The sequence below is a fragment of the Talpa occidentalis genome, unplaced genomic scaffold, assembly GCF_014898055.3.
Source record: "Talpa occidentalis isolate TD23 unplaced genomic scaffold, MPIMG_talOcc4v2.1 talOcc4.14, whole genome shotgun sequence".
NCBI lineage: Eukaryota > Metazoa > Chordata > Mammalia > Eulipotyphla > Talpidae > Talpa > Talpa occidentalis.
Window position 1 is genome coordinate 41,982,935 of NW_023601433.1, and position 13,804 is coordinate 41,996,738.

A 13,804-nucleotide genomic window follows, 5' to 3' on the forward strand; every position below is an offset into this window, starting at 1 on the left:
TCAAAGTTTATACCTTTAGAGTTTTTAAAAAATTGGTTATTCCCAAATCTGGCAACAGTGTCCACAATTTACTCATTATCAATGAGTTGTAAAGCTGAGCGAAACTTTTCTAATCTACCATTGATAAAATAAATTTTGACCAAACATGCCAAAGGAAATAGTTTTTTTTTATTCTTCCTACAGAAAATTATATAACAAAACTAATTTTATAAGAAGAGGCAATCAAGGGATATGCAACCACAAGACAAAGAGGGAAATTGTTGAAGAGTTGTGCAAAACTAACTAAATTCTTGGGTTTTTTTTTCTGGATTTTGTAGTATTTGTCAATTTTTAAAACTTAATTTCTTTTTTCATTCTAAATGTTTTCAAAGTGAAAATAACATGTATATTGTTGTATGTGTAATGTTGCAAGAACAGAAAGCAAATGAACATAGTGATAGCAAATGTAAACTGGATCAAAGACAGTCAACTTAATTGTAGATTGGAAGATCAAACCTAACTAATGTGGTGGATAGGTGGGGTTTAATTAGTATTTCTTTATTTTTTTAGGATTTATTTATTTATGTATACAAGAACTGGGGTACAGGCCAGAAGTGCAGGGGTGGGGGCAGGTGAAAGATTCATCAGAGACAGAGTGGGGAGCAGAACAAGCAAATCTACTGAAATACACTGAGGGGAGCAGCAGGCAAGACAGGAGAGGTCTGCTACACCATGTGGGCAGCTCCCTGGCCTTTGGGATTGAACTCATGAGCTTCACAGTGCTGTGCTTAACCCCTTGCTCCACCAAGGAGGCCCTTAATTAGTATTTCAAATGAGGATGCTAATTGGGGGTTGTTTGATTAGAAATCAGGTTTTTTTTTTAAATTCAAAAGTAAAGCACACAAATACTCCTGTGAATTTGAATAAGGTTTATCTTTCCTAATTGACTATTTTTAAACTGAGTTTGGTTTTGTTGTTATTGGTTGTTTATCAGTATTGTATTTGGGTATTATTTTCCATGTAGGAAGCAAGTTTTCATTCTTGGGCTGCGTTGTCTTCTGGATCTTAAATTCCATTTTTCTTACAGGGCATCTTGGCCATCTCCCGTGAAGAGAGATGTCTTGGGTAGGGTAGTATTATTAAGGCTATCAATCCTTTTGTCTTTTCATTGATAATGGCAGAATATCAGGACCTGCAACACAAGTCAGTTAATTTTACTCTTTTGACATCTGTTGAAAGGTCATTTGGGATGGTAAAATTAGGTGAAGATTATCTTTCAATAAGTTATTGAAGTAAGATTCCCTTTTATCTATTATTGTGGATAATTTAAGATTGATTTATTATGGAAGAAGCATCTTAAGGTACCTTAAAAGGATACTCTAAGTACTGTTTGAAGATGCACTGTTAGTAATTGTGCAGAAAATTCTATTATTTGAACTTAAAAGTAAATTAATCCAAAAATGCAGAATTTTCACATTGTCAGTGACTTTTTTCAATTTACTGCCATTTGTTTAGTATAATTTATTAAATATTCTGTCACAAAAGGATTAATATACTAAAGGAACATATAATGCAATATTGCATTTAGCATAAATATATAGAAATAACGTATTGACAAAAAAGGTCTGGAAATAAGTTTTAATAGTTGCTTTTCTTCCAACATATTTAATCTTTGACCCTGAAAATGCACACAGTGTTAAACTGATACACTGCATATCTTCTAAAAAGCATGCAGCATGTTTTTCAGTAACTGTACTAATTAGCATCTGTTTGTGTTTTCTTTCTCAGCAAGGTGTTTGGGAAACTCTATTAACAGCTCTAGAGGTCCTCATCAGAGCAGATCACCAACAGCAGATGTTTAATATTAAGCAGTTATTGAAAGCTCAAGTGGTTCATCATTTTTTGCTGACTTGTCAGGTTTTGCAGGTACTTTTCATATAACTTTATTTTTGGAGATATTTCTGTTTAATAACCCAATACTATGAACTCTGCAGGAAAAGTCAAACATATAATATAAAATTTCAAACTGTGAGACTAGAAAAATATTAGCATCACCAGAGAAAGAAGAATTGAACATGCACATGCTGTAGTTGATACATTTGAAATTACAGTGGGACATTCAGTGGCAGTGACCTTTAGACACTTAGATGTGAAAAACTGAAACTAAGAAAAGGGATTACAGAATTTGGAAATTGTCTGCTTTGATCTTATAGTGAAGTCATGGGGACAGATAAACACTACGATATAAGCAAATAAAAGGAAATTAAAGGACTGAGGTTCACACCTCAGAAAATAACCATTTTAATTGGTGAAACAGGGTGAAAGGAGTTATTGACAAAGATGTAGAGAGAGTAGTAAAATAGTTACAAAAGAGAAGAACCAGGAAACTCAGTAAAATGAAAGTGGGAAGATGGGAACGAACCTGACCAGAAAGGGGTGATCTTTAGAGCCAAATAATATAGATGTTCAGAAAAAAATGTGGCAGGTAAAAGACCATTGGTTTAGACATTCTTAACATCTTGTAAAATTTCAGAGAGTGAGGAAGTCAAGAACCAGATTTCAGGGACTTTAGGTAGCATGCATGGTGGAAAATGAGGAAGGAGTAAGAATAAATGATAAATTAAAAATCCAGCAGCTAGAGAAAAGAGAATCAGAATGTTAACAAAATATTCCCAATGGGTCAGCTTAAGGGTTTTTTTAAAAATAAAATATCAGTGACTTGTAAGGAGTCACTGGGGCAAGATTGAAGGAAGTAAAAGAGCTGTGATGAACTCAGGAATGAATAGTTGAAGTTGCAACTGGGACATCTGGGAAGATACAAGGGGTACAATTTAGAAGAAAGGCAGATGGTTCTATCAGAAATAGCACTGAATTGGAAGTCAGTAGATATGTGTTCCTGGCTTGGCCACTTGGCAGTTATGAGATCTTGGCAAAGGGATTTTGTGCTTTCTTCTGTAAGCTTAGTGTTCTCTTCTTAAACCTGAGGTTGTCAGACTAAGCCATTTCAAAGTTAACATCTAGATTTTAAGTTTTCTGATTCAGCAATACCAAGAGCAAATGAAGAATGGGTGTAGGGCCATGTCACATGTTTAGACATAGGCAAAGGGAGCAGGAGGAGACTTACCTCCCATAGTCCATAGTCTTGATCCAGAGGCCAGTTGCCATCTATTGTGGTGGTGGAATTAGGGAATATGAATTATTTACATTCATCGTTCTTTTTAGTGATTACTTGTCACTTTACCAGATCTCATTGTAGTAGGTGATGCAATAAGTAGAATTCAAAGATCTAAGTTTTAATTATAGATTCACTACTTACATGTTTTCTGTGTAGTCTGTTATATAACCATTTTGGACCTTCAGATTCTAGAAAATGAGGGATAAAACAAATGTCTTAGAGCTATTGTGAGAAAGAAATTTGCAAAATGTACTAATCAATCAGTTTTGTTTATCAGAAATTTTTCCTTCTGATCCCATAGTAGCATAGTAATAGCAGGAGTGATGGTGGCAGTGATTGTAGTAGTAGTATAGTAGTTCTAATAGTAGCTAACATTTATATGGGACTTACTGTATGTAGGGTTCTATTCTAAGAGTTGTCATTTCATTTTCATAACAACCCTATAAACTAGCACTAGAATTATTCCCATGATGTAGCACTAATATTACACCAAGGCATAAAGCTATTAGGCAGCATGCCCAATGCTAGACAGCCAGTGAATGGAGAAACCAGAAAGCAAACAAAGGCAGTTTGGCTTCTAAGTCAATGCTTATGAGTACAATAATAATTTTGCCTCAATTAAGATAAATGGGCTAGAATAAACTTTTCACTGGTTTTAACAAGTTTTTAATAGCAAGATTGCTGAAGATGAGAAATAGCACTCAATTTATTGGTAAACATGGTCAGACATGTAAGTTTTACCTTAAAAAGAATATCTTGCTTAAATTAAAAATGCTAGTTGACAATTCTCTTTAAATCTAAAGAGAGCTTGATTTTTATTTTTTCAGGAACACAAAGAGGGGCAACTTACATCCATGCCCCGTGAGGTTTGTAAATCATTTGTGAAAATTATAGCAGAAGTCCTTGGATCTCCTCCAGATTTGGAATTATTGACAATTGTCTTCAATTTCCTTTTAGCAGTTCACCCTCCTACTAATACTTATGTTTGTCACAACCCCACAAACTTCTACTTTTCTTTGCATATAGGTAGGTATAATCATATTGTTAGATCTTGGCTGTTTCCATTTTCATTTTTTTCTTCCTGCTTGATGCACATTTGTCTGATATTCATTGAATGGCCTCTATGTGCTAGAAACTGCCCTCAGTACAGACTAAGAATGGAACAGAGCAGAAGGCTATAAAGTGAACCGGCATAGTCTCTGCCTTCAGAGAGCTTAAATGCCAAGAGGAAGCAGGAGACATATACTTAAATAGCTATTAGTAAAAAAACAACATTTGGTAAGTACCTAATAGATGCAAAAGCAGAAATAATTAGATTTCAGAAAAGTTTGTGTTTCATCAGGTTTGAAGAGAGAGAAGATTTTTAATAGGTTACATGGTATCTGACATGAATTTTGAAAAATTTAGGTAGAATGTGATAAGTAGATTAGAGGATTAGCATTCCAGGTAAGGAGCATGACTTAGAGAAAATAAAAATAGGAAAGAATAATAAATTTCATCTAAGTATAGAGAATCTATAAGGAATGGTAAGAAATAGCACCATAAATTTAGTTTTGAACCATCACATAGTTTAGGCACCACCCCATAAGGTCATATTAAGTGGGTCCTTGTCTATAAAGCCAGAAAATTTGAACTTGTGTTCTAGTTACAGGTAATTAAAGGGTTTGTTGTTGTTGTTGTGACTGTTTTGAGCAATGGGATATGATACAGCCAAGTTGTTGCAGTAGAATTCGGGAAGAGAAGCATAGAAGTGAGTTAAAACTCTTAGAATAGAGGAGGCCACTGAAGAAAAGTGTAGAGAGAAAAAAGGAAAATGGAAGCTAAGTATAGAACCATTAGTAGTTATACTATCTAGAGGGTGAGATGAGAAAGAGGAGTCAGTATAAGATGGAATAATCTGAGTTTTAAAAGAACTAGGAAAATATGTGATAATAGAGCAAGCAAGAATGTAACTATGAAAAAGCTAGATGGTAAATTTAGAGAGGAAAACTGATTATAACATAGCCATTTTAAGGGATGTAGTAAATGAAATAAATGGTTCAGCAGCAGTAAAATTCCAAAAGAAATTAGATAGTATGACTATGTTCAGTTCAGCACACATTTTAATAAATAAAGTGTTGTCAAGATTCTGGGTGCAGGCTAGTTATAAAGATGAATAAGACATGGTTCCCTCCCTTACAACCTAGTATAAGGGAGAGAGACATAAACAGATAATTACACTATGTGGAAAGTACAGTTATATAGAAGTAAATATTTCATTTGCCAGTAGCACAAAGCATGGTGAGACTTTTTTTCCTGGAGCAGGAGATACCTACCTTTGAGTTTTAAAGATTGAATAGGAGGTGAAGGGAAGGATGTTCCAAGCAAAGCAAACAGCTAGACAAGGTGCTATGAGAAATTGGTGATACTGAAGTAGAATGTAAGAAACACAGCTGGAAAGGAGTTTGGTGACAGATCATCTAGATTCTTGTATATAAGAAGCTTAGACTTTCTCCAGAGTGATAAGGAAGCAACAGAGAGCCACTGAAATGATTTAAGCAGGGCTTGACATTTGATAAGAGAGAACTCTGGTAGCTATGAGGATTTGAGGATGAGCAGATGTCCATCATGGATGCCATTTAGAAGTATGTGACAATAATTCAGTTAAAAGATGATAAGAGTTTACATTATAGCGCTATGTTAGGGATGAGAAACATTTGATAAACAAGAAGTAAGGTTAATAGAAGTTGAAGACAGACATGACATGGATAAAGGGAAGGTAGTTGTTAGGGGTGACAACAGGTTTCTACATGGGAAATGGATACTTCTGCCAAAAGAACCAGAGAACAAAGCAGAAGCAATGAAAGGGAAAAAAGGATAACTCACATTTATATTTGTTGCATTTGTGGTGCATTTAAGAAGCTAAGCCGTTAGATTTAAATTTGAAACTCATAAAAGAAGATTAAGCTGTTGGTATCAATTATGAAGTCATATTGGATACTGAAGAGGATATATTAAAATATAAGACATAGTCTTTTCCTCAAGGAATGAAAAATCTTCTCAAATAGATCATATTAGCATACAAAAAGGGAATAGTTAAATGTTAGGCTATAGAAATAACTGTTAGAACAGTTGGAATTCAAAGAATATGGTTAACGTGATCAATTAAGTGTGAACAAATAAATATGTGGTAAAAATTGTAGTATATAAGTGCTCATATATCAAGTGTGCATCAATATAAAATATGCCGTATTTTTTCCTCTTTGAACTTCTTTTTGTAAAATCTTGTGTTTAGTCATTTGCTTTTAAAGGTTTTTTTTTGTTTTGTTTTGGTCTTTCAATGTCTCTGTTTTATTTTTTAATTCTAGATGGCAAGATTTTTCAGGAGAAAGTACAGTCAATCATGTACCTGAGGCATTCCAGCAGTGGAGGAAAGTCTGTTAATAGCCCTGGGTTTATGGTAATAAGCCCATCTAGTTTTATAGCTTCACCACCTGAAGGTAAAAAAAAAAAAAATAGTTATAATGAAAGTATAACTCCTCCCAATTTCATTCTGAATATTAATAGATTAATTAAACATCTTTCAGCAGTATAGTATAACCTGATATTCAGACTAAATAAATGGAAGCTTAAACTTAAAAAAATTATAGACTATATTTAAGGAATCTACCTCACTACTCTGTGGTATCAGTAACTCCCCCTCAATATAACAAGATACTCAGGAGAACTTAGGGAATCTATGAGGCTCATGTTATCTTGCCCTCAAATTCTGTTTCCTCTTATCATAATTATTTGCCTTTCATTAAAGTTTCTAACTTACTTTGCTGATACCATCAAAAAAATTTTTTGCTTACTTTTTCTGTTCTGCCTAAAGTATTCATTTTATACAACTTCATTTGCCACATGAATCACCATTCAATATTCCATCTCATGGCCCTTGACTTTGGTGACCTTTCCCTCTCCTTTATCTACATTCATCTTTCTTGGTCTTTATCATATCAAGAACACCTCCCACCTCTGAAACTATTCCACTCTGGAATAACAATCTCCTATTTATTTCTTTATCACCATCCCAACTTCCCCTCTGCCTGTTTACCCTATCCAGTCTAGATTCCATTAGCCAATAATGTTCTTCAGTTTCCACGTCCTCTTGGCTTTGGCATTCTTGACGTGTACAACCCTAACCCTGACTTGGTGTAACCATCCTCACCCTCCTGCTAGAGAGTCATCTGTGAGAATTCCTGCTTTTACAAGGGTCTCCAACAGTAACTAGCTTTGGTGCCCTGTAATTTTTTCTATATTCAGAATCAATTCCCTCTTCTATTTCCATAACAAATATATTAAAGTCTTGAGCTTACACTACTTTTCTACCTTCCTAAATTACTCCTAACAGTTTACTTCATCTCTACTTTTCACAGGGAAAAATAGGTACATCTAGTTGTGATCTAGCCATATATATTTTCCTTTTCTGACTGCTGATAGCTTCCATACTGAGACATTGCTGTTTTTGTCAGCCCAACCTCTAGCTTAACACAAGTTTTTTTTTTCTTTTTTTAGATTTTTAATTATTGCGGATACATTTTTGATTTACCCTTCACCAAACCGCCCTTGCCCATACTTATTCTCTGGTACATTTTATGGCCTTTTATTATATTTTAAAGTTTTATTTTAATTGATTTTAGTTGAAATTTTATGGGAAAGCCTATTTTTTTAATTATTGTTCATCACTCTGAAATATTTTTATATACAATTATTTCCTCATTTTTTCCCAGGTCTTTTGAAAGATTTTTTTGGCATCCTTAGCCCTCCATTCAAAAGGAAAAACTTCTGTGCTATTAGAGCTATTTTATTACTACAGTAAACCTATGCTCTGAAGCAATTCGTTCAGTGCCTATTTGCTGTATATCAGTGCTTCTCAAGTTTTAGAATACAAAAAATATTCACCTGGACAGCTTGTTAAAACACAGCTCCCTGGAACCCCTGTCATACATTCTATAGAGATAATGTGAGACCCGATACTGTATATCTAGCAGTCGCACAGGTTATATTGAGACACATGCTCCTGTTTCATAGACCACACCTTGAGTAACATTCACATATATCTCATGCACAGCACGAAAGACTTATCTGCTCTCTGCCTACACATATATTAGAAGCAGGAAACTGGAAAGCCTACCAAGAAGAAAAAAACTTACTTCTCACTAACAGCAGCAATAAGTGACTACAGAAACAGAGAAAAGAGAAAATGATCTAGGGTCATTTAACATAGTAATAATAGCAACAAGTATGACTAGAAATACCATTAATTGAACACCTATTATGTGTGAGGCAGTGTGCTAGGTGTATCATACATATGATCTCACTTAATCCTTACAGCAACCTTGCAAAGTAGATATTCTGAACGCTCATTTTATATCTGCAATAACTAGCACTCATATAATTAAATAATTAACCTAAATAAGTAACCTGAGATCACCAAGTAACAGAACTATCACTTGAATCCAGTTTTATCTAAATGCAAATCTCACAATCTAGCATAGAAGTTACATCCTGGTGACTGGTAGCCTGAGGCAAATTAAGTTTTACATAATTCATTCAGTTTCACCTCAGTAATTAATCCTGATGACTTAATCATTCAGTGAATAGTGTATTTTGTTAGAAAGATAGAAGATAAGATTTTTAGAAGATTTTAATAAAAAAATCATTAAAAGAAAAATAGTTTTGATACATAAGGAACTTAAGCAGAACTTATGATAACCTGGTGGTGAGTGCAGTGTGTTAACATAGACCTGAAGGGTAGGATCCTATAACTCTAAACCATATTCAATTTTGGAAACCAATTTTACCTCAATTTTTTAAAAATGAATTTTAAACATTAGTTACTAGGAACATTAAGCTATATAGATTCTTAACATTGCTTGACCAACAGACTGTTGCTCTGGCAGTAACTGATAGTGCAGAAAAGAAGTGATCCCACTTAAATAGTATTTTTCTGTCTACACTTCCAGGAAACAATGCCTCCAATATTATTCCACAACAGATGGCTGCCAACATGCAGCGTTCTAAAAGCCTACCAGTGCTTCCTACTTTTTCACCTCTAATGCGACAACAAAAACTGACTGGAAGTTTGGGTTGTATTGACAAATTACAAGATAATTGTGCTGCTTCCCAACCAAAGAAACGGAATCATCTGGACAGTTCTGATACACTGATAAAAGGCAAAGAAGATGTATCCATCAGTAGCTGTGAATCTGCCAAAACTGTTTGTGAAATGGAAGCTCTCCTTTCAGCCCAAGCCCCTGTCAATGGTGTCACAAAAGGAACACTGAGATTTCCGGAGGCCAAAGTAAATCACAAAGAGTTGGGAGCAGAACCCAGATCAGACAGTGACAGCCCTGGGGATGAGTCCTGTCCACGCCGACCTGATTACCTGAAGGGACTGCCCACATTACAGCAAAGCCACAGCACTGTTGCAAGCCTAGGACTAGCTTTTCCTTCACAAAATGGATCTGCAACCATTGGCCGTTGGCCAAGTCTTATTGACAGGAACACTGATGATTGGGAAAACTTTGCCTTTTCTCTTGGTTATGAGCCAAACTATCACCAAACAACAAATGCTCACAGGTACTTACATGCTTTTGCCCCCCATTCCCCTTTTTATGCTGTTCTTTGAAGACTGTCTACACTTCTTTAAATGTCTTCATTACATACGTTTTTTTTAAAAAAAGATTTATTTATTTATGCATACAAGAGCTGGTGTACAGTCCAGAAGTACCGGGGGTGAGAGGATTCACCTGAGACAGAGTGGGGAACAGAACAGAAAGATTGACTGAAATATATTGCTGAGGGAAGCAGCGGGCATGTCAGGAGAGGTCTGTTGCGCCATTTGGGTAGCTCCCTGGCAGGCCGGTGACATTGAATTCATGCTATAGTGGCTGTGGACAGCCTCATAGGTTGCATCTTAACTCCTTGCGCCACCAGGGAGGCCCTACATAATTTCTCATAATACAGCATATATATTACTAACAAATAGAAAGGTGCCTTTCTCATTTAATACTTAGTAATATTGAATTACATATTTAATCAATGGTTAAACCACGAATAGTTCTCTAAGAAAAAATATGGTTTATTTAATTTCTTAAGTTTATTGTAGAAACACTCTTTAGTTCAGGGAAATTAGATAATTTATTACTGTTTCCAAAAACATCTCAAGTAGCGCTGTCCAATGACACTTTCTATAGTAATGGAAATGTCTTATCTGTGCTATTCAATATAATAGACACTAGCCACATGTGCCATGAGCACTGAGAGTGTCATTAGTGCAGGTGGGGAACTGAATTTAATTTATTTAATTTTATATAGTTCAAATGGCACAAGTGGCTGTCATATTGAGCATCATAGATATAAAATAGTGTTTAGTAGACTATGTAGTCCCCCAAAAAATAAGTGATTAAAAAGTGATCACAAATTTGTTAATCATATTTAAATCAGGAAGTGTTTTTTAAACCTTATGGATTTTTGTTTTATGTTAAAATTTTACTGCTTATCACAATTCTTAAGATGATCATCATGTACTTTCACCTTGATAAGTAAGACTTTTTGGGTCTCTGTTTTAGTGTAAGTGAAGACTGTCTGGTGCCCATATGCTGCGGGTTATATGAACTTTTAAGTGGAGTTCTTCTCATCCTACCTGATATTATGCTTGAAGATGTGATGGACAAGCTTATTCAAGCAGATACACTTTTAGTCCTTGTTAACCACCCATCACCTGCTATACAACAAGGAGTTATTAAAGTAAGACAAATACTAGATATCATATTTATATTCAGAAAAACATGTATAATTTCAAATTTGAATAGATATGTTAAAATGGACCTAAAACTTTATTTTATACTTACTAATAATGAGTTGATATAGTTTGTTACTTTTACTCATTTTTTTATATATTATCATCTAATTTTAAGCCTTTCTGATATATATAGATTCATATTAATGTATTTTAAGTCTATCAGTTATAAGGAACACATAGATCATGGAAAGTGTCTCCTGAAGTATAGCATCAAATCAATTTATTTATTTACTTGTTCGTTTATACATGCATGGGTACAGTTGAGAGAATTCTACACTGCTGAGGGATATCTGCGCGCCATGCGGGACCCTCCTCAGCAGCCGGGGATCGAACTGGCGCTGCAGAGGCCGCGGGCATTCGCAACCCAGCGCTCAACCGCTTCAAATCTTAATAATTACTTCAGATATCAGCTCAAATGTTACCTTTTCAGAGCGGCCTTGCCTGACAACTTTACTAAGTCATGTTCCTTTAGTCCTATTTCTCATTTATTCTATCATAGCATCCTAGTTACATCTTGTAACTTTTAAATCTATTTTCTACTTTTTTTTTTTAATCTCCCACACTGAAATATAAGCTCCCTGAGGTTAGGTAGTTTGTGTCTTGTAGGTATTAAGTATATCATTGAATGAATAAATGTTTGATACAATTACCATTAGGAAACAACCCAATAACAATTTGAACTTTTAAAGATTCTCATTTCTTTAGTTTGTCTTGATACAGAATATTATTAATTACTTGCAGTTCAATCCAGTATTCTTTGAGTTTCCATTCTCTGTGCTAAATCTGGACTGGTTACTATATGTGAGACATAAAGGGGAATGATGTGAATCTGCATTCAGAATTTTATAACTTAGTGAGAAAAAGAGAAATATCCAGCTAAGTAAGATGTAAGGAATTCTATGACGAGTGTTTCAGTGACAGTATCAATAAAAAAGAGTTGGTACATAAGAAAAGCAATAATTTTAATGGGGGAATCAGGAAAGGAATCATGGAAAAGGCATTTTGTTATTATGCTGTAAACTTAGAAAGCTTTTTAAGTAGGGCAGTAAATAGATGTGTGTTTTGGGAAGAGTAGTCTATCACCACTGTGAGAGAGTGATTGCTGGAGAGAGAGAGCTAGCAGAACTCTGTTAGCAGGCTAGCACAGTATTCCAGGGGAGAAATAATGTGTTCCTGATGTAAGGAAGTGAGAAGGCAAAAGACAGACAGATTTGAGAGACATTCACTAGAATGAAGGAGGAATCAGGATGAAAAAAGCAAAAGTGAGATTAGCCTTGAGGTCTAGGGGAATGTATCTAAGGTTGGAACCATAGAAGAAGTAAGTTTAAAAAGAAAAGTAATTAATTTGGTTTTACAAATTGTATTAATATACCAGAGAAGGGTAGAAATTTAGGCCTGTGCTCAGGACAAATAATCTGCCAAAGTCTAGAATAGAGCTCTCTTAAGGGAGAAATTATGCTAGGAACAAATCTAGAAAGTATGCTCTCTTTGCAAATATAGAGTACATAGTACATTGTTAACTGGTTTTTCCCTTTCATGATTAGGCATAAACATTTTCTTTAGACTCCGTAAGGTTGCCACTCTACTATTACACATCTCCTAGGTGCCCCTAAAAACTAGATTTTCCCATCAGACAAGTGTTAAGATCTTCAGGATAGAGTCATCAATGGCATTCAGTTGTAGTCAGAGATGAAGTTCAATTTGTTTTGCTATGGAGTTGACGTTCTTTTTAACTTTCTATGTTCTGTACATATGAAACTAGACAATAACTTATAAATGCAAGTATAATACACTGTATAATTTGTATATATTGTGTAAAATTTTAATGCATTATCTAAATTGTATTAATTTTTCCTTAGTTATTAGATGCATATTTTAATAGAGCATCTAAGGAACAAAAGGATAAATTTCTGAAGAATCGCGGCTTTTCCTTGCTAGCCAATCAGTTGTATCTTCATCAGGGAACTCAGGAATTGTTAGAATGCTTCATTGAAATGTTTTTGCGTCGACGTATTGGCCTTGATGAAGAGTAAGTGGGTTCTTCCCTCCCCTGTAATTGGGAATCTTTTGTCTTACCTGTAAAATTTATTACGCTCACTCTATATTAAACCCACTATTAGAAAAATTATTTGGTCACTTTTAGAAAAAAAACTACTAAAAGTCATTTTCCATGTGAATTATTGTTTTCCATATGACATCCTTTCTAAAATCTTCTCCTTTGTATTCTCTATCTGGAAACAAATAAATGCTGCATCAGATAAAAGAAAGTGATAGCTAAGATTTAATATAAAGTATTAACATAAGGTTACTTGAAAACAAAAAGAACTTGTGTTTTTTCAGCCATAGATTGCATGCGTGAACTAGTGAAGAAGCTCTTCCCTTCACTCATAGGCTTTAGATTATCCTTTACCTGGAATTCTAGGTATACTGATTACTGAGATTTGACCCTGCTATGATGCTAGATAAGTACAAAAATAACAGAATATTTTCTGCCATAGCAAAAGTTTTCCAGAAAGGTTAAGCAGTTTATGATAGAATGAGTGTGTTTCCTATTATTATTGAGTGCCTCCTACTTATTATTAAATAGATCAATTCAGATTTTGAGGACTTTACTTATTAATTAGAGTAATGGCAATAGTACTTTTCATTTGCATATAGATTTTGCTTCTTTCATAGAAATTCTGTATTTTCTCATTTGAATCTCACAACAGAATTGAGAAGAAAATAGGGCAAATATCATCACACATATTTGACAGATAAGGAAGTGAAGTATAAAATGTTAAATAATTTCCCTCCATCACAAGACAGATTGTATAGGGAGT

General features: G+C 34.5%; 1 protein-coding gene across 1 annotated transcript in view; it reads left to right on the forward strand.

Annotated features, from left to right (window-relative positions):
* LYST (lysosomal trafficking regulator) overlaps nt 1–13,804 on the forward strand; it is a 172,398-nt gene that overhangs the window by 76,632 nt on the left and 81,962 nt on the right. Inside the window, exons 20-25 of the mRNA XM_037510386.2 lie at nt 1,768–1,905; nt 3,982–4,180; nt 6,502–6,633; nt 9,142–9,757; nt 10,750–10,927; nt 12,842–13,011. Coding sequence (XP_037366283.1) covers nt 1,768–1,905; nt 3,982–4,180; nt 6,502–6,633; nt 9,142–9,757; nt 10,750–10,927; nt 12,842–13,011 — 1,433 coding nt within the window. The remainder of the gene's footprint in view (nt 1–1,767; nt 1,906–3,981; nt 4,181–6,501; nt 6,634–9,141; nt 9,758–10,749; nt 10,928–12,841; nt 13,012–13,804) is intronic.